Here is a 27,144-nt window from a genome sequence, read left to right on the forward strand (position 1 = left end):
TTTTTGGGCAAAAGGATGGACCTGTTGCCCCGGGAACTCTCAGAGGTGGAACTTCCCTCTTGAGAGAAGTGAAACAATTCCCAGGATCTGCTCAGACCTGTCCTTGGCTGATACAATCAGAAATTAGGTGGTTTTTAAAAAGTTCTGGGTGAAATTTTGCTTCCCTCACCGGAAAATTCGAGTTTGTTGTGCATTTTTGGCTCAAGAATAACTTAAAATAACTTAAATAATAATAACTCCTCCAATTGATCACATTTTGCTTAATGAAACATTAACCCTGTGACTATAATTAAAGCTAATTAAATAAATCACTTCATTTGAAGCTGAGGAATATTAGAGATGTAAACTTTCCACTCTGCTCTTTCTGGTGCCTTTTTGAAAAAAGTTTTTAAAAAGTTTAAAAAATGCAAGGAACCTCGTTTTTTTAGGGAAAACCTGATGGATTCAGTCCAAAAGAAACTCATTTCCCAACATACATTTAATTAATAATTCAGGAGTGTTAAAATTGATTAGTTGACAATTAGTTGACAATTGGTTTTCTTTTCCAGAAAATTTTTATTTCCATTGTTTCCTAGAATTAAATAAGCATAAATGTGGATTTTCCTAAATATTTTAGGAAGGATTTAAAGAGAAACTTTGGCTGCTCCTGGATCCCTGGAAGTGTCCAAGGCCAGGTTGGAGCAACAATTTTGGGACAATTAATTACATTTAATTAATAGTTCAAGGGTTTTGTAATTGATTAATGTCCAATTGACAAAATTAGGAATAAAGCAGAACCATTCCCTGCTGGGTTTTCTTTTCCAGAAAATTTTATTTCTATTATTTCCTAGAATTAAATCAACACAAAAATCAATTTTCCTAAATATTTTAGGAAGGATTTAAAGAGAAACTTTGGCTGCTCCTGGATCCCTGGAAGTGTCCAAGGCCAGGTTGGACCAACAATTTTTTGACAATTAATTACATTTAATTAATAGTTCAAGAGTGTTAAAATTGATTAAAACTAGGAATAAAGCAAAACCATTCCCTGCTGGTTTTTCTTTTCCAGAAAATTTTAATTTCCATTATTTCCTAGAATTAAATAAACACAAAGATGGATTTTCCTAATATTTTAGGAAGGATTTAAAGGTTACCCAGAGAAGCTTTGGCTGCTCCTGGATCCCTGGAAATATCCAAAACCAACAATTTTGGGATCTGGATGAGATTTAAATTTCCTTCCAACCCCAACCAGCCTGGGAAAGGCAAATCAGCCTCTCTGAGGGATGACAGCAAAGCTTTAGAGCTCTGAAATCAAAAATTACAAACAATAACAGCTGCATTTGCCATGCAGCCCCAAAAATGGGGTTTAAAAGTGTAAAAACTCACTTTTTTCAGGGGGAAATCCTGGGTTGGTGGTGTTGAAATCCAGCAGCAGGACTTGTGGGGTGCAGCCTTGTCCCAGAAAGGCTTTTCTAGCAAAAATCTCTCTTTCAGTGCAATTAAATTTCCTGTTTCAGCTTGAAATGCACTTTGCAGCAGAGGTGAGTGCAGGTGAGTCCAGCTGGGCTCTGGCAGCAGCAAGGAGATGAGAATATTCTGGTTTTTCAGATTTTTGGGACTCCCAGGCAGCAAAATCACACCATCCTGCCATGATTTGGGTTGAAAAAACTCAAGAAAACCTCAAAAAAAACCCAAACCCCAAAGCTTCTACCATCCCAGGCTGCTCCAACCTAACCTTGGACACTTCCAGGGCTCCAGGAGCAGCCAAAGTTTCTCTTTAAATCCATCCTAAAATATTTAGGAAAATCCATCTTTGTGTTGATTTAATTCTAGGAAATAATGGAAATAAAATTTTCAGGAAAAGAAAACCAGCAGGGAATGGTTCTGCTTTATTCCTAGTTTTGTCAATTGGACATTAATCAATTAGAAAAACCCTTGAACTATTAATTAAATGTAATTAATTGTCCCAAAATTGTTGGTCCAACCTGGCCTTGGACACTTCAGGGATCCAGGAGCAGCCAAAGTTTCTCTTTAAATCCTTCCTAAAATATTTAGGAAAATCCATCTTTGTGTTGATTGAATTCTAGGAAACAATAAAAAATGGAGATAAAATTTCCATGAATATTATTTTATTAATAGTGTTAATTATTAATATTAATTTATTAATATTTATTAGTTAATTACTAATATTAATATTATTATTTTATTTCCCTGAAATAATGGAAATAAAATTTTCTGGCAAAGAAAACCCAGCAGGGAATGAGATCCCTGATTTTATCCTTTAACTCAACCCCTGGCCCTGCTTTATCTCCATATTTTGGAATATTTTGGAGGCCAGGAGAGGTTTGGGAGCAGTTTTGTGTCACCAGAGCTGCCAAAGTGGCTGAGCCAGGAGTTTGAGCCAAACCCAGCAGTGTCCCCCTGCCACAGCACTGAATAATCAAATTATTTATGTTTATATTTAAATTATTTATATATATTTATAGGTAATATTATTTATTATAGTATTTATAATAAATAATATTATTTATTATAATTTATATGATAAATAATATTATTTATTTATATTTTATTTATATTTAAAATGTTTATGTTTATGTTTAATAATATAATTTAATAAGTGAAATAATAAGATATGGTGGCACACCACTAAATAATAAAATTTCATCAAATTAAATATTCTATTTAATAATATAATTTAATAAATTAAATAATAAAACTTGGTGGCACACCACTGAATAACAAAATTGCATCAAATTAAATATTCTATTTAATAATATCATTTAATAAATTAAATAATAAAGTTTGGTGGAACACCACTAAATAATAAAATAGTAAAAAGCTGCCAGGTTTGAACGCTGTGCACTCAGGGTGACATCACAGCAGGTTGGGGACAGTCACTTCCTCCTGGTGAGGCTGCCAGGGGCTGGATGGGCACTGGGTGACACAGGTGACATCATAGCAGGGTTGGGACAGCACTGTGACTTGCAGGGTGACACAGGTGACATCATAGCAGGGTTGGGGACAGCACTGTGACCTCTTGCAGGGTGACACAGGTGACATCACAGGGACAGCACTGTCCCCTCCTGCAGGGTGACACAGGTGACATCACTGGGACAGCACTGTCACCTGCTGCAGGGTGACACAGGTGACATCATACCAGGGTTGGGGACAGCACTGTCACCTGCAGGGTGACACAGGTGACATCACAGGGCTGGGACAGCACTTGGCTGTCCCCTCCTGCAGGGTGACACAGGTGACATCACTGGGACAGCACTGTGACCTGCAGGGTGACACAGGTGACACCACTGGGACAGCACTGTGACCTGCAGGGTGACACAGGTGACATCACTGGGACAGCACTGTGACCTGCAGGGTGACACAGGTGACATCACTGGGACAGCACTGTCACCTGCAGGGTGACACAGGTGACACCACAGGGGCAGCACTGTCCCCTCCTGCAGGGTGACATCACTGGGGCAGCACTGTGACCTGCAGGGTGACACAGGTGACATCACTGTCCCCTCCTGCACCACTTGCACTCAGCATTGCTTCCTTTTCTGCTTTAAAAAACCCAAAACCAAAACCAAACTTTGCTGCTTTTTTTTGTTTTTTAACAGGAAGACATTTTTTAATGAGCTCTGAAAAATGCGTTAAATTCATCAACTGATCTCTGAAAAATGTATTAAATTCATCAACTAATCTCCAAAAAATGCGTTAAATTCATCAACTAATCTTAAAATCTGTGGTTTTTTGGGATAGAAATGCTTCTGAGGAATTCAGATAACCAAAAGGTTTTGGAATTCCCACCTTTGTCACAATGAGTTATTTCCCCGTTTGATAAATTGGCTTTATCAACTGGAAATGTTTATGTAAAGTGAGAATTTATCTTTTTAACAGGAAGACATTTTTCAATGAGCACCCAAAAAATGCATTAAATTCTTCAGCTGATCTCAAAATCTGTGGTTTTTTGGGATAGAAACGTTTCTGAGGAATTGTGATAACCAAAAGGATTTGGAATTCCCACCTGTGCCACAATGAGTTATCTCCCTATTTTACAAAATGCCTTTATCAATTGGAAATGGATATTTATTGTGGGAATTTATCTTTTTGACAGGAAGACATTTTTCAATGAGCACCCAAAAATGCATTAAATTCATCAGCTGATCTCAAAATCTGTGTTTTTTGGGGTAGAAATGTTTCTGAGGAATTCTGATAACCTCAAGGTTTTGGAATTCCCACCTGTGCCATGATTAGTTGTTATCTCCCTGCTGTATAAAATGCCTTTATCAGCTGGAAATGGATATTTAAAATGGGAATTTATCTGGCTGATCCTCTCAAAAGGCAGAGCTCAGAGATAACATCAATAAAAAGTCATTTTATGCCCATTTAGGGTGTTTTATAAATGCTCCTCATTTCATTTGAGGGCAAATCCTGATGGCTCAGGGCAGGTGGGGAGTTTGGTTTTGGGTTTAATTCAGTTAAATTTTAACTGGGGAGTCTCTCTAAATGAGAAATTAGCTGGGTTTGCTTCTCTTCTGAGTTACAGCTGGAAAAGGGAAACTTTTTATTTAATTTTTATTTATTTTTAAATTTATTTTTTATTTTTAATTTATTTTTTAATTTATTTTTATTTATTTTTTATTTATTTTTGATTTATTTTTCAATTTCTTTCACTAAAGTTTTAGTGTTCTCAGCTTTCTGGCAGAATGAAGTTTTAATAATAATAATAATAATAATAAATCACATGAAATCTAAGCTGTTAAAATACTTCATTCAGACAAAGGCCTTGAGTGATTTTTGTCCTCCTGTTTAGCAGTTTGAAATTTTAGAAGTAAATCTTGTCTTTAAAAACATTAATAATCCCTGTGATAGGGAGATTACCCCAGCACTCCCCTCCTGTTATATTAATTATATAATTATATATATTTTAATAATAATAGTAATAAATGTTAATTTGCAGCCACTTTTCACACATTTTCCACTTGAAATGAATGTGGATTATGCTAAATTCAAACTATTCAGTTTTTGCTGGGATTTTGGCTGAGAAGGCAAAGAACAAACTGTCAGAACCAAGTTTTGGGGTTTGAAAAACCACAATTTTGAGGTGCTGAATCCCCTCGGGGCTGCAGGAACCCAACCAGAACACCTGCCCTGGCCATGCTGAAATCCCAGCCTGCCATCCCCACCTCCTGGAGGGAAAAATGCCAAAAAATGGAGTTATTTCCACCAGCAGACAGGCTGGGGGTGGCAGAGCTGCTGACACAGCACCAAATGTTGCAGAATTCCCTGAATTTTGGCAGTTTGTGGTGGATGGAGAACAACAGGAATAGGTGGGGGAAATCCTGGGAAATGAGGATTTTATTTCCAGGTGGATCTTTGGAATGAAGAGAAAACATTGCTGGAATTGCTGAAAATGGAATTTTGTTATGTAAGGCTGTGGAAAAATGCAACTGCAGAAAAGCAATCTCCTTTTTTTTTTTATTTTTTTTCCTCTTATCAATTGAAGTTTAAATAATCCTGTGAAACAGGAGCTGAACTGAGCAAGTATTGATTGCAGGATTGTGTGGAAAAAAATCTAATCTGCAGGAAAGCAATCTCCTCCTGTTAAATTGGGGAAAAATAAAAAGTTATCAGTTGGAGTTTAATCCTGGAAAACAGGAGCTGCTGAAGCAAATATTGGTTACATAATGGGTGCATTTCAGCAAATTTCAGAGCATTTCCATTGGGGATTTTTGAATTGCACCCAAAATTTTGGGTTGGAGAGGAATTTGGGGTTGATTTTGGGGTTTATTTTGGGGTTTTTTGCAGGTGAATGAGCGTTTCCATTGGGGATTTTTGAATTGCACCCAAAATTTTGGGCTGGAGAGGAATTTGGGGTTCATTTTGGGGTTGATTGCAGGTGAATGAGCGTTTCCATTGGGGATTTTTGAATTGCACCCAAAATTTGAGTTGGAGAGGAATTTGGGGTTCATTTTGGGGTTCATTTTGGGGTTGATTGCAGGTGAATGAGCGTTTCCATTGGGGATTTTTGAATTGCACCCAAAATTTTGGGTTGGAGAGGAATTTGGGGTTCATTTTGGGGTTTATTTTGGGGTTTTTTGCAGGTGAATGAGCGTTTCCATTGGGGATTTTTGAATTCCACCCAAAATTTGGGTTGGAGAGGAGTTTGGGGTTAATTTTGGGGTTGATTTTGGGGTTTTTTGCAGGTGAATGAGCGTTTCCATTGGGGATTTTTGAATTGCACCCAAATTTTGGGTTGAAGAGGAATTTGGGGTTAATTTTGGGGTTGATTTTGGGGTTTTTTGCAGGTGAATGAGCGTTTCCATTGGGGATTTTTGAATTGCACCCAAAATTTTGGGTTGGAGAGGAATTTGGGGTTGATTTTGGGGTTTATTTTGGGGTTTTTTGCAGGTGAATGGACCTGATGGGATCCTGCAGAACGGAGCTGTGGATGAAAATGTGGCCAAAACCAGCCAGCTGCTGGCTGAGCTCAACTTCGAGGAGGATGAGGAGGACACTTACTACACCAAGGATCTCCCTGTGCATGCCTGCAGGTCAGAGAGAGTTCCTGGGAATCCCAGAGAGTGGGAAATGTGGATTTGGGAGCAGAGCCACTCCCTGGGAATTCCAGAGGATGACAAAGGTGGATTTTGGGAGCAGAGGCAACCCCTGGGAATTCTAGAGGCTGGGAAATCTGGATTTTGGGAGCAGAGCCAATCCCTGGGAATTCCAGAGGCTGGAAAATCTGGATTTTGGGAGCAGAGCCAATCTCTGAGAACTCCAGAGGATGGAAAATCTGGATTTTGGGAGCAGAACCACTCCCTGGGAATCCCAGAGGATGGAAAATCTGGATTTTGGGAGCAGAACCAATCTCTCAGAATTCCAGAGGATGACAAAGATGGATTTTGGGGAGCAGAACCAATCTCTGAGAATCCCAGAGGCTGGCAAAGGTGGATTTTGGGAGCAGAGCCAATCTCTCAGAATTCCAGAGGCTGGAAAATCTGGATTTTTGGGAGCAGAGCCACTCCCTGGGAATTCCAGAGGCTGGGAAGAGTGGATTTTGGGAGCAGAACCACTCCCTGAGAATTCTAGAGGATGGAAAATCTGGATTTTGGGAGCAGAGCCACTCCCTGAGAATTCCAGAGGATGGGAAAGGTGGATTTTGGGAGCAGAGCCAATCCCTGGGAATCCCAGAGTCTGTCAAAAGTGGATTTTTTGGGTTTTTGCAGCTTCCACGTCCACTTCTGGCCACCCCTGCTCTCCCTGGGGAGTAAATCCCAGCCTCAGCCACCCCAGGAATGGCAGAGGAGGGAAGATTTCAACTATTTCTGACTCACAACCCAAGTTTGCCTCATGTTTTTTGGCTCCTCCCAGCACTGATGTTCCCCAATTTCCACTTCCCCTTACTTTACTGTGCTGCTCACTGGGTTAGAACTCCAATTTTCTATTTGAATTTTCCTGTAAGCAAATATCCAATCCTTTCCTGGTTTATTTTTTTTTCCCTTTGGAATTGCAGTTACTGTGGGATCCACGACCCTGCCTGTGTGGTTTACTGCAACACCAGCAAGAAATGGTTCTGCAACGGCCGTGGGAACACATCTGGCAGGTAAATCCTGAACTCATGGGAATCAATCAGCACTTCTGTACCCATTTCCTCTTTTTCACACTCCAAACATTCATGCACTGAGAGGAAACTCCTGAAATGTTCAGTATGAAACTCTCAGCATCTTTGCTTGGATGCTGAGAGTCCATGAATTATGATAAATTTATTATAAACTCCTGAAATGTTCCCAACATCTTTGCTTGGATACTGAGAGTCAAAGAATTATGATAAATTTATTATAAACTCCTGAAATGTTCCAAACATCTTTGCTTGGATGCTGAGAGTCCATGAATTATGATAATCTCATCCCTATTCAGTTTTTGGTGGGATTTTGGCTAAAGAAAGCAAAGAATAAAGTGTCAGAACCAAGTTTTGGTGTTTTTCCAACACAATCTTGAGGTGCTAAAGCCTCATAATAAAATAAAACTAAACCAGAATTGCTGAGAGTCAGCTCTTACCAATAGCTGCAACAATAAATAGATTTATAATTATAATTACACATCTGGCAGGTAAAGGATGAAATAATGGAGATAAATCAGCAGTTTTGTACCCATTTCCTCTTTTTCACATTCAAAATATTTATGCACTGAGAGGAAAGTCCTGAAATGTTCCCAACATCTTTATTTGGATACTGAGAGTCCATGAATTATGATAAATTTATGATAATCTCATCCCTATTCAGTTTTTGGTGGGATTTTGGCTAAAGAAGGCAATGAATAAAGTGTCAGAACCAAATTTTGGTTTGTTTCCAGCTCAGTTTTGAGGTGCTAAAACCCCTCAGGGCTGTAAGAATTAAATTAGAATTGCTGAGAGTCAGTTCTTCCCAATAGCTGCAACAATAAATAGATTTATAATTATAATTATAATTACACATCTGGCAGGTAAATCCTGAAATCATGGGAATAAATCAGCAGTTTTGTACCCATTTCCTCTTTTTTTGCATTCATGCACTGAGAGGAAAGTCCTGAAATGTTCCCAAACATCTTTACTTGGATGCTGAGAGTCCATGAATTATGATAAATTTATGATAAACTCCTGAAATGTTCCCAAACATCTTTACTTGGATGCTGAGAGTCAAAGAATTATGATAAATTCATTATAAACTCCTGAAATGTTCCCAACATCTTTGCTTGGATGCTGAGAGTCCATGAATTATGATAATCTCATCCCTATTCAGTTTTTGGTGGGATTTTGGCTAAAAAAGGCGAAGAATAAACTGTCAGAACCCAATTTAGGGTTTTTTTCCAACACAATCTTGAGGTCCTAAAGCCCCATAATAAAACAAAACTAAATAAATCAGCATAATAAAAAACAGACAATAAGTCAGGATAATAAAAAATAGACAATAAATCAGGATAATAAAAAATAGACAATAAATAGAGTTATAACTGATACTCCATCAAGCCTAAAGACGATTTTTCTGTGAAAAATTGCCCCAAACCTATGCTTTTTTCCTCCAGCCACATCGTGAACCACCTGGTGAGAGCCAAGTGCAAGGAGGTGACTCTGCACAAGGATGGACCTCTGGGGGAGACTGTGCTGGAGTGCTACAACTGCGGCTGCAGGAACGTCTTCCTGCTGGGCTTCATCCCAGCCAAGGCTGACTCCGTGGTGGTTCTGCTCTGCAGGTCAGAGGGGCTTTGCTCACAGCAATAATCTGGTTTTTAAAGGGCAGCTCTTCTTTTGTTTGGTGCCAAAATGTGGTTTTATATTCTGGTTTGCCACCCTGTTTCCTATAGAGGATCATGCAGAGTTGAGGAATGCAGGTGGAAAAGTAAAGTTGTGCTTTGCTGCCAGCTCTCCTCATCCTCTGATTCCTGAATTTCTGATCTCCTTCTTTTGGTTTTGTCCCCAAAATGTGGTTTATATTCTGGTTTCCCACCCTTTTTCCTTCAGAGGATTGTACAGAGTTGAGCAATGCAGGTGGGTAAGGCAGGAAAGGGAAATTCTGCTTTGCTGCCAGCTCTTCTCAGCATCTGATTGTGAAATTTCTGGTTTCCTTGCTTTCATTTGGTCCCAAAATGTGGTTTATACTTGTTTTTTCCCACCCTTTTCCAATAGAAGATCATGCAGAGTTGAGCAATGCAGGTGGAAAAGGCAGAAAAGGGAAGTTGTGCTTTGCTGCCAGCTCTCCTCATCACCTGATTGCAAAATTTGTGATCTCCTTGCTTTTGTTTTGTCCCAAAATGTGGTTTGATATATTCTGGTTTCCCACCCTTTTTCCTATAGAGGATTGTACAGAGTTGAGGAATGCAGGTGGAAAAGTAAAGTTCTGTTTTGCTGCCAGCTCTCCTGATTCCCAAATTTCTGATCTCCTTGCTTTTGTTTTGTCCCAAAATGTGGTTTTATATTCTGGTTTGCCACCCTTTTTCCTTCAGAGGTTTGTACAGAGTTGAGAAATGCAGGTGGGTAAGGCAGAAAAGGGAAGTTCTGCTTTACTGCCAGCTCTCCTCAGCATCTGATTCCTGAATTTCTGGTTTCCTTGCTTTCATTTGCTCCCAAAATGTGGTTTATACTTGTTTTTTCCCACTCTTTTCCTATAGAAGATCATGCAGAGTTGAGGAATGCAGGTGGGTAAAGCAGAAAAGGGAAGTTCTGCTTTGCTGCCAGCTCTCCTCAGCATCTGATTCCCAAATTTCTGATCTCCTTGCTTTTGTTTTGTCCCAAAATGTGGTTTATATTCTGGTTTTCCACCCTTTTTCCTTCAGAGGATCATGCAGAATTGAGGAATGCAGGTGGAAAAGTAAAGTTGTGCTTTGCTGCCAGCTCTCCTCAGCATCTCATTCTGAAATTTCTGGTTTCCTTGCTTTCATTTGGTCCCAAAATGTGGTTTATACTTTTTATTTCCCACCCTGTTTCCTTCAGAGGTTCATGCAGAGTTGAGCAATGCAGGTGGAAAAGGCAAAAAAGGGAAGTTGTGCTTTGCTGCCAGCTCTCCTCATCACCTGATTCCCAAATTTCTGATCTCCTTGCTTTCATTTGGTCCCAAAATGTGGTTTATACTTATTTCTCACCCTGTTTCCTTCAGAGGATCATGCAGAGTTGAGCAATGCAGGTGGAAAAGGGAGAAAAGGGAAGTTGTGCTTTGCTGCCAGCTCTCCTCAATAATCTGATTACTGAATTTCTGATCTCCTTGCTTTCGTTTTGTCCCCAAAATGTGGTTTTATATATTCTGGTTTGCCACCCTTTTTCCTATAGAGGATTGTACAGAGTTGAGGAATGCAGGTGGAAAAGTAAAGTTGTGCTTTGCTGCCAGCTCTCCTCAGCATCTGACTGCGAAATTTCTGATCTCCTTGCTTTTGTTTTGTCCCCAAAATGTGGTTTTATATATTCTGGTTTTCCACCCTTTTTCCTTCAGAGGATTGTACAGAGTTGAGGAATGCAGGTGGAAAAGTTCTGCTTTGCTGCCAGCTCTCCTCATCACCTAATTCCCAAATTTCTGATTTCCTTGCTTTCATTTGGTCCCAAAATGTGGTTTGATATATTCTGGTTTTCCACCCTTTTTCCTTGAGAGGATCATGCAGAGTTGATCAATGCAGGTGGAAAAGGCAGAAAAGGGAAGTTGTGCTTTGCTGCCAGCTCTCCTCATCACCTGATTCCCAAATTTCTGATCTCCTTGCTTTTGTTTTGTACCAAAATGTGGTTTATACTTTTTATTTCCCACCCTGTTTCCTTCAGAGGATCATGCAGAGTTGAGCAATGCAGGTGGAAAAGGCAGAAAAGGGAAGTTGTGCTATGTTGGGCAAATATCTTGTATTTCCTCTTAAATGATGCATTCCTTAGTGGAAGAAAAGTGGTTTTTCCCCCTTTTTTTGAGGTTTGGAAGAGCCACAGCTCAGCTCAGGAGGTGATTCTGGAGCCATGCAATGGTGATTCTCACACAGAGTGATTTTCTTTTCACAGCTCACAGAATCACTGAGACCACAGGAAATCAGAAATGGTTCTGTCAGGCTCAGAAATTAAAATTTATAATTGTATTTTAGTGTTGTCACAGTGTGTTTGACAGTAGAAATTGTGTTTCAGAAATTGGAATTTGTAATTTTATTTTAATGATGTCACACTGTGTTTGACAGTAGAAATGGTGTTTCAGAAATTGAAATTTGTAATTGTATTTTAATGATTGTATTTTAATGATTTCAATGATTGTAATTTTATTTTAATGATGTCACAGTGTGTTTGACAGTAGAAATTGTGTTTCAGAGATTGAAATTTGTAATTTTATTTTAATGATGTCACACTGTGTTTGACAGTAGAAATTGTGTTTCAGAAATTGGAATTTGTAATTTTATTTTAATGATGTCACAATGTGTTTGACAGTAGAAATGGTGTTTGTGGAAGGAGCTCAGTTTGGGAAATAATCCCATTTTCTGCTCATCCCTCATGGCCTGTAACCACTTCCAAAGGTGCCACAGTTAATATTTTAATTTTCCATCCTACAAACAACACTTCTCACAACCCTGACCCTTCCCAGCGCCAAAACACCAACCACAACAACTAAAAAATAAACTTTCCCAGCAGACTGGGGTTGTTTTGCTGGATTTTCCCTGTTTTTTGGGCAGTTTCAGGATCACCCCAGGTCTGTTTTTGCTGTTTTTTTAACTCTGTCCTGTGTTGGTGTTGCAGGCAGCCCTGTGCCAGCCAGAGCAGCCTGAAGGACATCAACTGGGACAGTTCCCAGTGGCAGCCCCTGATCCAGGATCGCTGCTTCCTCTCCTGGCTGGTGAAGATTCCCTCCGAGCAGGAGCAGCTCCGAGCGCGGCAGATCACAGCCCAGCAGATCAACAAGCTGGAGGAGCTCTGGAAGGTACAGCCTGAGGCAATATTTCATTTATTTTTATTTATTTTTTATTTATTTTTTGGGTTTTTTAAAATTTATTTTTAATTTTTAAATTTATTTTAATTTATTTTAATTTAATTTTTTATTTTTTTAAAATTTATTTTTATTTTTTTAAATTTATTTTTATTTATTTTTATTTATTTTTTACTTTTTAAAATTTATTTTTAATTTATTTTAAATTTATTTTAAATTTATTTTTTATTTATTTTTATTTATTGTTTATTTTTGTTTATTTATTTATTTAACATATTTTAATTTTTAAAATTTATTTTAATTTTTAAATTTATTTTTATATTTAAATTTATTTTTATATTTATTTTTATTTATTTTTATTTACTTTTACTTTTTAAAATTTATTTTAAATTTATTTTTATTTATTCTTTACTTTTAAAATTTTATTTTAAATTTATTTTTTATTTTAAATTTATTTTTTATTTATTTTTATTTTTTATTTACTTTTTATTTATTTATTTTTAACATATTTTAAAACTTATTTTGTTTTTTATTTATTTTTACTTTTTCAATGTATTTTTATATTTAAAAAATTATATTATTAAATATCAAATTTTAAAATTATTATTAAAACCAAAAATATTATTTTCTTAAAGTATTTTACCGCCATGCTCATTCTGAGTTTGTATGAAGAAAGGACAAGACTTAACTCTTGTGAAATATTAGTGAAATCTTTAAACCACCCAAGGTTTAAATCTTGCAGTGCTGCTGAGAGTTGGTCAAAGCATTCAGAAAATCATTCTCAGCAGCAAAACTTCACCTCAGTTCTTCAGCAATGTGCAAAAACCAATTTTCCTTGTTCACACCAAGACCTGCATGTCTTTCTGCCTCCAGTCACACCCAGCTGAGCAGGAACTTGTTGCTCCATTCAGCTTTTGGGTTCTGAGAGGTTTTTTGTGCATCTTTTAAATTTAAACTGCATTTTTACCATGAATGTAATCCCTCAGTGCAGCTTTAAGGGTGATTCCACCTCAATATTTACAATTATTAAAAACAAATAACATTTTCCACCCTGTAAAAAAAAACCAAAACAATAAAACACAATTTTTTATACTTCAAACTCTAAAAAAATCTCTCCTTTGCATTGCAGGAAAATCCATCTGCAACCCTGGAGGATTTGGAGAAGCCTGGTGTTGATGAGGAACCCCAGCATGTCCTGCTCAGATATGAAGATGCTTATCAATACCAAAATATATTTGGTCCTCTGGTCAAGCTTGAGGCAGATTATGATAAGAAACTCAAGGAATCTCAGGTAAAACGTGTGAAATTTGGGGTTTTTTAGGGATTTCTGAGCAGTTCTGGGGTCAAACACAGCACAGCACAGAGGGAAACTTGAGTGAAATAAATAAATTTATTTATAAGTTTATTTATAATTTTTTATAAATTTATTTATCAATTTATAATTTTTTACAAAAATTTAAAATTTATATAATAATAAAACTATGAATATAAAATTATCAATAATAACATTATAAAATTTGTATAATTTATTTTTTATAAATTTATTTATAAATTTATTTATTAATTAATGCAGCAGCACTGTGATATCAGCAGTGATATGTGGTAGGGAGAGGAGAGGAAAATCCTCAAATTGAGGCTTTTTAAGAGCTTTTTTCTCACCTTTTTTGGTAAAGTTTTCCTTTTCACATTCTGCAGCTTTTTGTTACTCTCAGAAACTTCACTTCTCTCAGTGAAATGTGAGTTTTGTGAGTTCTGCAAACATTTCATGAGTGTTTAATGCAGAATTACAGAGCTGGAGATCAACCAGCTGTGTAATTCTGGTTGATCCTAATTTATTTTATTTCCTAATTTATTTCCCATCATTTACTCTCCTGGAACAGAATTCACCAACTTCTCAAATGGCTGAATTTACCAACTCAGCCATAGCAATAAATACAGATTTTTGTGACATTGGGACAGCAAATTTTGTTATTTCTTCTGTTATTTCTCTTATTTCTCTCCAAGTTTTGAGAGAAATAACACAGGAAAGGAAAGCCAAGACTGTGCTGGTTGACAAATAAACACAATAATTCCCTTTTTTCTCCCTCAGACCCAAGATAACATCACAGTCAGGTGGGACCTGGGCTTGAACAAGAAGAGAATTGCTTATTTTACTTTGCCAAAGACTGATTCAGGTCAGGAAAACTCCTTTTGTTCTTCCAGGGGATTTTCTGGGAATTAAACCAGTGCTGGGATTGGCCTGGGGTGGCTCTGGGAGGGTTTTGGGGTTTTTCAGGGAAGGTTTTTATGGGTTTTGAGGGAAGGTTTTCTGGATTTTGAGGGAAGGTTTTATGGATTCTGAGGGAAGGTTTTTATGGATTTTGAGGGAAGGTTTTTCTGTATTTTGTGGGAAAGTTTTTCTGGTTTTTATGGTTTTTGAGGGAAGGTTTTTATGGGTTTTCTGGGAAGGTTTTTGTGGATTCTGAGGGAAGGTTTTTACGGATTTTGAGGGAAGGTTTTTCTAGGAAGGTTTTTCTGGTTTCTGAAGGAAGGTTTTTCTGGGTTTTGAGGGAAGATTTTAATGGATTTTGTGGGAAGGTTTTTATGGATTCTGAGGGAAAGGTTTTTCTGGTTGCTGAGGGAAGGTTTTTCTGGATTTTGAGAGAAGGTTTTAATGGCTTTTGAGGGAAGGTTTTATGGATTTTGAGGGAAGGTTTTCCTGGATTCTGAGGGAAGGTTTTCCTGGATTCTGAGGGAAGGTTTTCCTGGATTCTGAGGGAAGGTTTTCCTGGATTCTGAGGGAAGGTTTTCCTGGATTCTGAGGGAAGGTTTCTGTGGATTTTGAGGGAAGGTTTTTGAGGTTGCTGAGGGAAGGTTTTTCTGGATTTTGAGGGAAGGTTTTAATGGACTTTTAGGAAATTTTTTTATGGTTTCGAGGGAAGGTTTTCTGGATTCTGAGGGAAGGTTTTTATGGTTTCTGAGGGAAGGTTTTTGTGGATTTTGAGGGAAGGTTTTTACGGATTTTGTGGGAAGGTTTTTCTGGATTTCGAGGGAAAATTTTTCTGGTTTTTATGGATTTTGTGGGAAGGTTTTTCTGGATTTCGAGGGAAAATTTTTCTGGTTTTTATGAATTTTGAGGGAATGTTTTTCTGGATTCTGAGGGAAGGTTTTATGGATTTTCAGGGAAGGTTTTTGTAGTTTTTGAGGGAAGGTTTTCTGGTTTTTGAGGGAAGTTTTTATAGATTTTGAGGGAAGCTTTTTATGGATTCTGAGGGAGTGTTCTGGATTTTGAGGGAAGGTTTTTCTGGTTTTTGAGGGAAGGTTTTAATGGATTCTGAGGGAAGTTTTTTGAGGTTGCTGAGGGAAGATTTTTCTGGATTCTGAGGGAAAGTTTTTCTGGGTTTCGAGGGAAAGTTTTATGGATTTTGAGAGAAGACTTTTATGGATTTTGAGGGAAGGTTTTTCTGGTTGCTGAGGGAAGATTTTTCTGGATTTTGAGGGAAGGTTTTTCTGGTTGCTGAGGGAAGATTTTTCTGGATTTTGAGGGAAGGTTTTTCTGGTTGCTGAGGCAAGGTTTTTCTGGATTTTGAGGGAAGGTTTTTCTGGTTGCTGAGGCAAGGTTTTAATGGATTTTGTGGGAAGGTTTTTCTGGATTCTGAGGGAAGGTTTTATGGGTTTTGATGGAAGGTTTTTGTGGATTTTGAGGGAAGATTTTTCCGGATTTTGAGAAAAGGTTTTTCTGGTTGCTGAGGGAAGATTTTTACGGATTCTGAGGGAAGGTTTTTCTGCTTTTTGAGGGATTTTCCCCCTTTTTTTTGCAGACATGCGCCTCATGCAAGGAGACGAGATCTGCCTGAGGTACAAAGGAGATTTGGCTCCACTCTGGAAAGGAATTGGCCACGTTATCAAAGTTCCTGACAGTATCCTTTACTTGGAGAGCCTCAGACCACAGCTGGACTCACCAACAACTCACCAATTCCACCCCAAATAATTCTGAGCTAATTCTGAATTCACCAGGGTGGGCTGGGGGAACCACCGGAGGAAATCAGCAGAATTGGGGAGAATAAAATCCAAATGTTTGCTCGAAATTACTACTTAACGAGGTTCTGCAGATTATGGTGATGAGATTGCCATCGAGCTGAGGAGCAGCGTGGGAGCTCCTGTGGAGGTCACCCACAACTTCCAGGTGGATTTCGTGTGGAAATCCACCTCCTTCGACAGGTATGGAGGCTGCACTGCAGGTGGAATTTTGTTTTTTGCCCTCACTGGGTGTTTTTGAATTTAAAAAAAATTGTTTTGCTTTGGCATCACCCGTAGAAATCCCATTGGGTGGTGAGCAGCTGGTTCAGAGAGCCTGAGTTGGGCTAGAAATGGAGTTAATATTCCAATTAATTAATATTCCAGTTAATATTCCAATTAACATTCAAAAAATAGTCAGTTTTTCTCATTTTGAAGGTACATCAAAGGGAGAAATTTGTCTTAGGTTTAGTAACACTTGAAACGCAAGAAGAAAAAGTTTTGTAGTTTATCTTCCTGGACACAACTCCAGGAATTCCAGCTGGAATTCCACAGCTTGGAATTGCTTTAAATTCAGTTTAAATTGGAATTGCAGTTAAAATTCCAAGACATTTGGCTGTGGAGTTCTTCAGCCATGTCTGTTTTTTCAGACAGGAGTTGGTTTACTACCCTATTGTTGGAATTCTCTATTATTAATATATCCTATTATTATTGTCTCCTCTTATCCTATTATTTTATCCACCATGGCTGCAAAATTTCTTTAAATCTTGCAGCTAAATCACTGCTAGAAATTCTTTCCTCTCTTAATTACTGCCACAGTAATTAAAAATCCTTCCAACCCAAATCATGGCACAGATTATTTCACCAAAGGCTGCTGTTCCTCTACACACCTTCCTGGTGATACCTTGTAATGATCTCATGGAGAAAAAACCCAAAATCAGGCTGTAATTCTAGAATAATTTTATAATTTTAATTCTGTTGATAGACATTGGGTGTTGCTGTGTTTCCCATTCATGCCTGCTAGATTTCCCATGGGGAAACACCAAAATCTGAGTGTAATTCTATAATAATTTTACAATTTTAATTCTGTTAATAAACCTTGGGTGTTGCTGTGTTTCCCATTCATGCCTGCTGGATTTCCCTGCTTGCAGAACACCCGTGGGCGGTTAAAAATCTGATTTTTAGGATTGATTTTTAGGAATGATTTTTAGGAATGATTTTTCTCCCCTCTCCCAGGATGCAGAGTGCCCTGAAGACCTTTGCAGTGGACGAAACCTCAGTCTCTGGCTACATCTACCACAAGCTGCTGGGCCACGAGGTGGAGGATGTCATCATCAAGTGCCAGCTGCCCAAGCGCTTCACAGCCCAGGGGCTGCCTGACCTCAACCACTCTCAGGTGAGTGCTCTGAAAAAAACCTGATAAATGGGATTTAAATTAAATTCCATTTATCCAATTAAATTAAATTTATCCAATTAAATTAAATTTTAAATAAATGGGATTAATTGTCATTGTTAAATTGCAATAAATAATAAATCAGTAAATAAATTGCAATCAATAATATTTTTTGGTAATAAATAATATTTGGTAATAAATATTTGGTAATAAATATTTGGTAATAAATAATATTTGTATGTTAATATTAATATTGTATAATATTTGTGTAATGTAAATATACAAATTTGTATAATATAAATATTATATTTTACAAATATACAAAGTTTTTATATTTTGTATATATTATATACAAAAATACAATACAAATTATATTTGTATAATATAAACGAATAATATTTGTTGGTGGTGTTATATTGCAATTAATGATATTTTTTGGTAGTAAATAAATAATATTTGTGTAATATAACTAGACAAGTTTTTGTAATATAAATATTATATTAGACTTTATATTATGTAAATATATTATTTAAAAATTATTATATTTTGTATATATTATATACAAAAATACAATACACATTATATTTGTATAATATCAATAAATAATATTTGTTGGCAGTGTTAAATTACAATAAATAATATTTTTTGGTAATAATATTTGTATAATATAAATATACAAATTTGTATAATATAAATATACAAAAATACAATACAAAATATATTCGTATAATATAAATAAATACTATTTGTTGTTGGTGTTAAACAGCAATAAATGATATTTTTTGGCAGGTTTATGCTGTGAAGACCGTGCTGCAGCGTCCTCTGAGCCTTATCCAGGGTCCTCCTGGCACTGGGAAAACAGTGACTTCTGCCACCATCGTGTACCACCTGGCCAGGCAGGGCAACGGGTGAGTCTGACCAGCCAGAAATGCAGTTAATGGCACTAAATTGTCACTTTGGCACCTTCTGGAGGCACTCGAGGTTTGGTGGAGGCACAGCAGAGGAGGGAGTTTGGGTTTAGTAATAATTGAAATGTGAGGAGGAAAAGAGTTTTGTGGTTTGGTTTCCTGGGTTGCTTTAAGCTGTTAAAATGGCTTTAATTTTAAAGTTAAAATTGCTCAAACCAGTTAGAATTGCGTTAATTTTAAAGTTAAAATTACTTTAAACAGTTAAAACTGTGTTAAGTTAAAAATGCTCTAACCAGTTAAAATTGGGTTAATTTTAAACTTAAAGTTGCTCTGACCAGTTAAAATTGGGTTAATTTTAAAGTTAAAGTTGCTCTAACCAGTTAAAATTGGGTTAATTTTAAACTTAAAGTTGCTCTGACCAGTTAAAATTGGGTTAATTTTAAAGTTAAAGTTGCTCTAACCAGTTAAAATTGTGTTAATTTTAAACTTAAAATTGCTCTAACCAGTTAAAATTGGGTTAATTTTAAACTTAAAATTGCTCTGACCAGTAAAAATGGCTTTAATTTTAAAGTTAAAATTGCTCTAACCAGTTAAAATTGCGTTAATATTAAAATTTAAATTGCTTTAACCAGTTGAAATTGTGTCAATATTAAAGTTAAAATTGCTTTAAACAGTTAAATATGTGTTAATTTTAAACTTAAAATTGCTCTAACCAGTTAAAATTGTGTTAATTTTAAACTTAAAGTTGCTCTAACCAGTTAAAATTGGGTTAATTTTAAAGTTAAAATTGTTCTAAGCAGTTAAAATTGTGTTAATATTAAAGATAAAAATGCTTTAACCAGTTAAAATTGTTCTAACCAGTTAAAATTGCTTTAATTTTAAACTTAAAATTGCTCTAACCAGTCAAAACCCAACACATTTGGCTGTGGGTTCACAGGCTTCAGCCATGAAGAATCACCTTGATTTTAAAACCCAAAATCATTCATATCACTGAACTACACAACTCTATTTCCTGGCAAAACTTGAGCTAATTTCCCCAAATCCCAGCATATTATAGATGTGTCATTCCTTACATTTTACCCCAAGTCTGGTGTGGAAAATCCCCATTTCCTGAGGATTTTGGGTGTTTTTCCAGGCCTGTGCTGGTGTGTGCTCCCAGCAACATCGCTGTGGACCAGCTGACGGAGAAGATCCACCAGACTGGGCTGAAGGTGGTGCGGCTGTGCGCCAAGAGCCGCGAGGCCATCGACTCCCCGGTGTCCTTCCTGGCCCTGCACAACCAGATCAGGAACATGGACAGGTGAGGAGCCCTGGAAAACCCAAATTAGAAATGTGGAGAGGTGAGAAATCCATAAAAACACCAGATCGGGAACGTGGAGAGGTGAGGAATGAGTAAAAACCCCAAATCAGAAATGTGGGCAGGTGAGAAATCCATAAAAACACCAGATCAGGAACATGGACAGGTGAGGAGCCCTGGAAAACCCAAATTAGAAATGTGGGCAGGTGAGAAATCCATAAAAACACCAGGTCAGGAACGTGGACAGGTGAGGAACCCTGGAAAACCCAAATTAGAAATGTGGGCAGGTGAGAAATCCATAAAACTCCAAATCAGAAATGTGGACAGGTGATAAATCCCTAAAAACCCCAAATCAGAAATGTGGGCAGGTGAGAAATGAATAAAAACCCCAGATCAGAAATGTGGAGAGATGAGAAACCAATAAAGACCCCAAATCAGAAATGTGGACAGGTGAGAAACCCATAAAAACCCCAAATCAGAAACACGTAGAGGTGAGAAACCAGTAAAACCCCAAATCAGAAATGTGGACAGGTGAGAAACCAATAAACCCCAGATCAGACGCATGGAGAGGTGAGAAACCAATAAAAACCCCAAATCAGAAATGTGGACAGGTGAGAAATCAATAAAACATGGACAGGTGGGAAATCCATAAAACCCCAAACCAGAAAGATGGACAGGTGGGAAATCCATAAAACCCCAAACCAGAAAGATGGACAGGTGAGAAATCCATAAAACCCCAAATCAGAAACATGGAGAGGTGCAAAACCCATCAAACCCCAATTTTGGTGACGATGGTGGCCACAGCTGCTGGCTGTCGGCACTGCAGCTCCACGGGATGTTTAGGTTCAGTTAGCAGGGATTTCCCTGCAATCCTGCAAAGCTGCTGCAGCAGGTTTCTGTTTGCAGCATGCCCGAGCTGCAGAAGCTGCAGCAGCTCAAGGACGAGACCGGCGAGCTCTCCTCGGCGGACGAGAAGCGATACAGAGCGCTGAAGCGCACGGCCGAGAGGGAGCTGCTCATGGTGAGCGGGGCTGCCACCCCAAATCCTGACTGATTGGGATATCTACTGCTGACCCCAAACCCTGACTGTCTGGGATATCTACTGCTGACCCCAAACCCTGACTGTCTGGGATATCTACTGCTGACCCCAAACCCTGACTGTCTGGGATACCCCCCTGCTGACCCCAAACCTGTCTGGGATATCCTACTGCTGACCCCAAACCCTGCCTGTTTGGGATATCTACTGCTGACCCCAAACCCTGACTGTCTGGGATACCCCCCTGCTGACCCCAAACCTGTCTGGGATACCCCCCTGCTGACCCCAAACCTGTCTGGGATACCCCCCTGCTGACCCCAAACCTGTCTGGGATATCCTACTGCTGATCCTAAATTCTGACTGTGGGGATGTCCTGCTGCTCATCCTAAATCCTTGCCTGTCTGGGGTATCCCATTGCTGACCCCAAATCCCTGTCTGGGATAACCCATTGCTGAATCCCTGCCTGTGTTGGATACCCCCCTGCTGACCCCAAACCCCCCTGCTGACCCCAAACCCTTGTCTGTCTGGGATATCCCATTGCTGACCCCAAACCCTGTTCTCTGTCCCAGAACGCTGGCGATCCCAGTGCTGACCCCACAACCCCCTGCTGACCCCAAACCCCATTGCTGACCCCAAATCCTTTTCTATCCACCCCAGAATGCAGATGTGATCTGCTGTACCTGTGTCGGCGCTGGTGATCCCAGTGCTGACCCTAAATCCTTTTCTGTCCCTCCCAGAACGCAGATGTGATCTGCTGCACCTGTGTCGGCGCTGGCGATCCCAGTGCTGACCCCAAACCCTGTCTGTATGAGATACCCCATTGCTGACCCCAAACCCCATTCTCTGTCCCAGAACGCAGATGTGATCTGCTGTACGTGTGTCGGCGCTGGCGATCCCAGTGCTGACCCCAAACCCCAGTGCTGACCCCAAACCCCAGTGCTGACCCCAAACCCCTGTCTGTATGGGATATCCCAGTGCTGACCCCAAACCCCATTGCTGACCCTAAATCCTTTTCTATCCCTCCCAGAACGCAGATGTGATCTGCTGTACGTGTGTCGGCACTGGCAATCCCAGTGCTGACCCCAAACCCCTGTCTGTCTGGGATATCCCAGTGCTAACCCCAATTCCCTGTTCTATCCCTCCCAGAATGCAGATGTGATCTGCTGCACGTGTGTCGGCGCCGGCGATCCCCGGCTGGCCAAGATGCAGTTCCGCTCCATCCTCATCGACGAGAGCACCCAGGCCACCGAGCCCGAGTGCATGGTGCCCGTCGTGCTGGGGGCCAAGCAGGTAAACACCCTTTTCTTTCCCTGAAAAATGAGCTCAGAAATGCAGGTTTTATGGTCAACTGCAGCAGGGGCCAAGCAGGTAAACACCCTCCCACCCCACTGAAAAATGAGCTCACAAATGCAGGTTTTATGGTCATAACTGCAGCAGGGGCCAAGCAGGTAAAACCCTCTGATTGCCTGAAAAATCCCAAACCACAACTCCCCATTCCCCAGTAGGATATTTCCCTCGTCCTAACCACCTCCAGCACTTACCCTGAGCCATCCATCCCCTGTCCCCACAGCTCTAAGATCCAATCCAAACCCCAATTCCCCATTAGGATATTTCCCTTATCCTACCCACCTCCAGTGGATTATCCTCACCACCTGTGTCCCCTGTCCTCACAGCTCTAAGATCCAACCCAAACCCCAATTCCCCATTAGGATATTTCCCCCATTTCCCATTAGGATATTTCCCTCATCCTACCCACCTCCAGTGGATTATCCTAACCACCTCCAGTGGATTTTGCTCACCACCTCCCTGCCCTGTCCCCACAGCTCTAAGATCCTTCCATCCCAAGCCCCAATTCCCCATTAGGATATTCCCCTCATCCTCCCCACCTCCAGTGGATTACCCAAACCCCAATTCCTCATTCGCCATTAGGATATTTCCCTCATCCTGACCACCTCCAGTGGATTATCCTACCCACCTCCCTGCCCTGTCCCCACAGCTCTAAGATTCTTCCATCCCAACTCCCCATTAGGGTATTCCCCTCATCCTCACCACCTCCAGTGGATTACCCAAACCACAACTCCCCGTTCCCCATTAGACTATTCCCCTCATCGTCCCCACCTGCAGTGGACACTCCTGACCCCGTGTCCCCTGTCCCCATAGCTCTGAGATCCTTCCATCCCAAACCCCAATTCTTCATTAGGATATTCCCCTCATCCTCACCACCTCCAGTGGATTACCCAAACCACAACTCCTCATTTCCTATTAGGATATTTCCCCCATTCCCCTTTAGGATATTCCCCTCACCCTCCCCACCTCCAGCGGACACTCCTGACCCCGTGTCCCCTGTCCCCACAGCTGATCCTGGTGGGTGACCACTGCCAGCTGGGCCCTGTGGTGATGTGCAAGAAGGCAGCCAAGGCAGGACTGTCCCAATCGCTGTTTGAGCGGCTGGTGGTGCTGGGCATCCGGCCCATCCGGCTGCAGGTGCAGTACCGCATGCACCCCGCGCTCAGCGCCTTCCCCTCCAACATCTTCTACGAGGGATCCCTGCAGAACGGCGTCACCGCAGGTGAGGGGTGCCTGGGGACACATGGGGACACGTGGGGAACACCTGGGGACACATGGGGACACGGGGTGGGAACACCTGGGAACACGGGGCGGGAACACCTGGGGACACAGGGTGGAAATACCTGGGGACACCTGGGGACACGGGGTGGGAACACCTGGGGACACATGGTGGAAACACCTGGTGGGAACACCTGGGAACACCTGGGGACACAGGGTGGAAACACCTGGGAACACCTGGTAGAAACACCTGGTGGAAATACCTGGGAACATGGGGTGGAAACACCTAGAAATACCTGGTGGAAACGCCTGGGAACACCTAGAAATACCTGGTGGAAATACCTGGGAACACCTGGGGACACTTGGTGGAAACACCTGGTGGAATCACCTGGAAACACGGGGTGGAAATACCTGGGAACACCTGGTGGAAACACCTGGGGACACAGGGTGGGAACACCTGGGAACACAGGGTGGAAATACCTGGTGGAAACACCTAGAAATACCTGGTGGAAACACCTGGAAACACAGGGTGGAAATACCCGGGGACACTTGGTGGGAACACCTGGTGGGAACACCTGGAAACATGGGGTGGAAATACCTGGGAACACCTGGTGGAAACACCTGGTAGAAACACCTGGTAGAAACACCTAGAAATACCTGGTGGAAACACCTGGTATCACCTGGTGGAAACACCTGGGAACACCTGGTGGAAACACCTAGAAATATCTGGTGGAACCACCTAGAAACACCTGGGAACACCTGGTGGAACCACCTAGAAATACCTGGTGGAACCACTGGAACCACCTGGTGGAACCACCTAGAAACACCTGGGAACACCTGGTGGAACCACCTGGAACCACCTGGAACCCAGCAGGGGTCAAAGCCAGCTTTGTATTTGTTGTATTTACATTTGTCTTACTTGTCGTATTTATATTTTTTGTATTTCTATTTCTTTTGGTTTTTTTTGTATTTCTATTTCTTACATTTGTCACATTTCTATTTCTTATATTTATTTTCTTTTCCCCAGCCGACAGGGTGAAGAAAGGCTTTGATTTCCAGTGGCCTCAGCCTGACAAACCCATGTTCTTCTACGTGACCCAAGGGCAGGAGGAGATCGCCAGCTCAGGCACCTCCTACCTGAACAGGTGAGCACAGCACACCTCAGCTTGGGCAGGGACACGTTTCCTGCTTCCTTGTCATATTTACATGGGGAAAAACCCAAAATTTGGGTAAAATGAGTGTGATTTTATCATTTGAATCCTGTTCACATGGGGAAAAAAATCAAAATTTGTGTGAAATGAGTGTGATTTTATCATTTGAATCATGTTTATGTGGGAAAAAAACCCAAAATTGGTGTTCTCAGAGTGTGATTTTGTCATTTTAATCATGTTTACATGGGGAAAGACCCAAAATTTGTGTTCTCAGAGTGTGATGTTATCATTTGAATCCTGCTAACATTCACATGGGGGAAAAAAACCAAAATTAGTGTAAAATAAGTGTGATTTTGTCATTTTGATTCTGGGAAAAAAAAAACAAAATTAGTGTAAAATGAGTGTGATTTTATCATTTTGATCCTGGGGAAAAAAAACCAAAATTTGTGTAAAATGAGTGTAAATTTATCATTTTGATCCTGGGGAAAAAAACCCCAAAATTAGTGTAAAATGAGTGTAAATTTATAATTTTAATCCTGGGGAAAAAAAAACCCCAAAATTTGTGTAAAATGAGTGTGATTTTATCATTTTGATTCTGGGGGGAAAAACCCCAAAATTTGTGTAAAATGAGTGTGATTTTATCATTTTAATCCTAGGGAAAAAAAACCCCAAAATTAGTGTAAAATGAGTGTGATTTTATCATTTTGATCCTGGGGAAAAAAAAACCCCAAAATTAGTGTAAAATGAGTGTGATTTTATCATTTTGATTCTGGGGAAAAAACCCAAAATTTGTGTAAAATAAGTGTAATTTTATCATTTTGATTCTGGGGAAAAAAAACCCCAAAATTTGTGTAAAATGAGTGTGATTTTATCATTTGAATCCTGTTTATGTGGGAAAAAAACCCAAAATTGGTATTCTCAGAGTGTGATTTTATCATTTGAATCATGTTTATGTGGGAAAAAACCCCAAAATTTGTGTTCTCAGAGTGTGATGTTATCATTTGAATCCTGTTCACATGGGGAAAAAATCAAAATTTGTGTTCTCAGAGTGTGATTTTATCATTTTAATCCTGTTTACGTGGGGAAAAAATCAAAATTTGTGTAAAATGAGTGTGATTTTATCATTTGAATCATTTTTATGTGGGAAAAAAACCCAAAATTTGTGTTCTCAGAGTGTGATGTTATCATTTTAATCCTGTTTACGTGGGGAAAAAATCAAAATTAGTGTAAAATGAGTGTGATTTTATCATTTGAATCATGTTTATGTGGGAAAAAAACCCAAAATTTGTGTTCTCAGAGTGTGATTTTGTCATTTTAATCATGTTTACATGGGGAAAAACCCAAAATTTGTGTAAAATGAGTGTGATTTTATCATTTGAATCATGTTTATGTGGGAAAAAAACTCAAAATTTGTGTTCTCAGAGTGTGATGTTATCATTTGAATCCTGCTAACATTCACATGGGGGAAAAAAACCAAAATTTGTGTAAAATTAGTGTAAATTTATCATTTTGATCCTGGGGGAAAAAAACCCAAAATTAGTGTAAAATGAGTGTGATTTTATCATTTTGATTCTGGGAAAAAAAAAAACCAAAATTAGTGTAAAATAAGTGTAAATTTATCATTTTGATCCTGGGGGGGAAAAAACCCAAAATTTGTGTAAAATGAGTGTGATTCTATCATTTTGATCCTGGAAAAAAAAACCAAAATTAGTGTAAAATGAGTGTGATTTTATAATTTTAATCCTGGGGGAAAAAAAACCCAAAATTTGTGTAAAATAAGTGTAATTTTATAATATTGATTCTGGGGGAAAAAAAACCAAAATTTGTGTAAAATGAGTGTGATTTTATCATTTTGATCCTGTTCAGATGAGGGAAAAAAACCAAAATTTGTGTAAAATGAGTGTGATTTTATCATTTTGATCCTGTTCAGATGAGGGAAAAAAACCAAAATTTGTGTAAAATGAGTGTGATTTTATCATTTTGATCCTGTTCAGATGAGGGAAAAAAACCAAAATTTGTGTAAAATGAGTGTGATTTTATCATTTTGATCCTGTTCAGATGAGGGAAAAAAACCAAAATTTGTGTAAAATGAGTGTGATTTTATCATTTTGATCCTGTTCAGATGAGGGAAAAAAACCAAAATTTGTGTAAAATGAGTGTGATTTTATCATTTTGATCCTGTTCAGATGAGGGAAAAAAACCAAAATTTGTGTAAAATGAGTGTGATTTTATCATTTTGATCCTGTTCAGATGAGGGAAAAAAACCAACATTTGTGTTCTCAGAGCATAATTTTATTATTTTAATCCTGGTAACATTCACATGAGCCCCACAATGTGAGTATTTATTGATTCTAACAATTATTTTCCAATTATTTCTTTCTTTTCACTGCTCCTTCAGCTGAATCA

The 27,144-nt window shown here is 39.2% G+C and overlaps 1 protein-coding gene across 3 annotated transcripts in view; it reads left to right on the top strand.

Moving 5' to 3' along the window:
• Positions 1 to 27,144, top strand: part of UPF1 (UPF1 RNA helicase and ATPase) — a 44,605-nt gene that overhangs the window by 2,602 nt on the left and 14,859 nt on the right. For 2 of the 3 annotated variants that reach the window (XM_085040264.1, XM_085040266.1), the window contains exons 2-16: positions 6,391 to 6,533; positions 7,496 to 7,585; positions 9,043 to 9,210; positions 12,206 to 12,386; positions 13,522 to 13,683; positions 14,482 to 14,566; positions 16,193 to 16,291; positions 16,475 to 16,592; positions 17,625 to 17,784; positions 18,571 to 18,689; positions 19,825 to 19,989; positions 20,893 to 21,007; positions 22,169 to 22,312; positions 23,378 to 23,591; positions 24,615 to 24,732. In XM_085040264.1, coding sequence (XP_084896390.1) covers positions 6,391 to 6,533; positions 7,496 to 7,585; positions 9,043 to 9,210; positions 12,206 to 12,386; positions 13,522 to 13,683; positions 14,482 to 14,566; positions 16,193 to 16,291; positions 16,475 to 16,592; positions 17,625 to 17,784; positions 18,571 to 18,689; positions 19,825 to 19,989; positions 20,893 to 21,007; positions 22,169 to 22,312; positions 23,378 to 23,591; positions 24,615 to 24,732 — 2,081 coding nt within the window. The remainder of the gene's footprint in view (positions 1 to 6,390; positions 6,534 to 7,495; positions 7,586 to 9,042; positions 9,211 to 12,205; positions 12,387 to 13,521; positions 13,684 to 14,481; positions 14,567 to 16,192; positions 16,292 to 16,474; positions 16,593 to 17,624; positions 17,785 to 18,570; positions 18,690 to 19,824; positions 19,990 to 20,892; positions 21,008 to 22,168; positions 22,313 to 23,377; positions 23,592 to 24,614; positions 24,733 to 27,144) is intronic. The other variant, XM_085040265.1, reaches the window with a different exon arrangement.

Source organism: Lichenostomus cassidix, chromosome 28 (assembly GCF_008360975.1).
Source record: "Lichenostomus cassidix isolate B80296 chromosome 28, HeHo_3.0, whole genome shotgun sequence".
In the NCBI taxonomy this organism is placed as follows: domain Eukaryota; kingdom Metazoa; phylum Chordata; class Aves; order Passeriformes; family Meliphagidae; genus Lichenostomus; species Lichenostomus cassidix.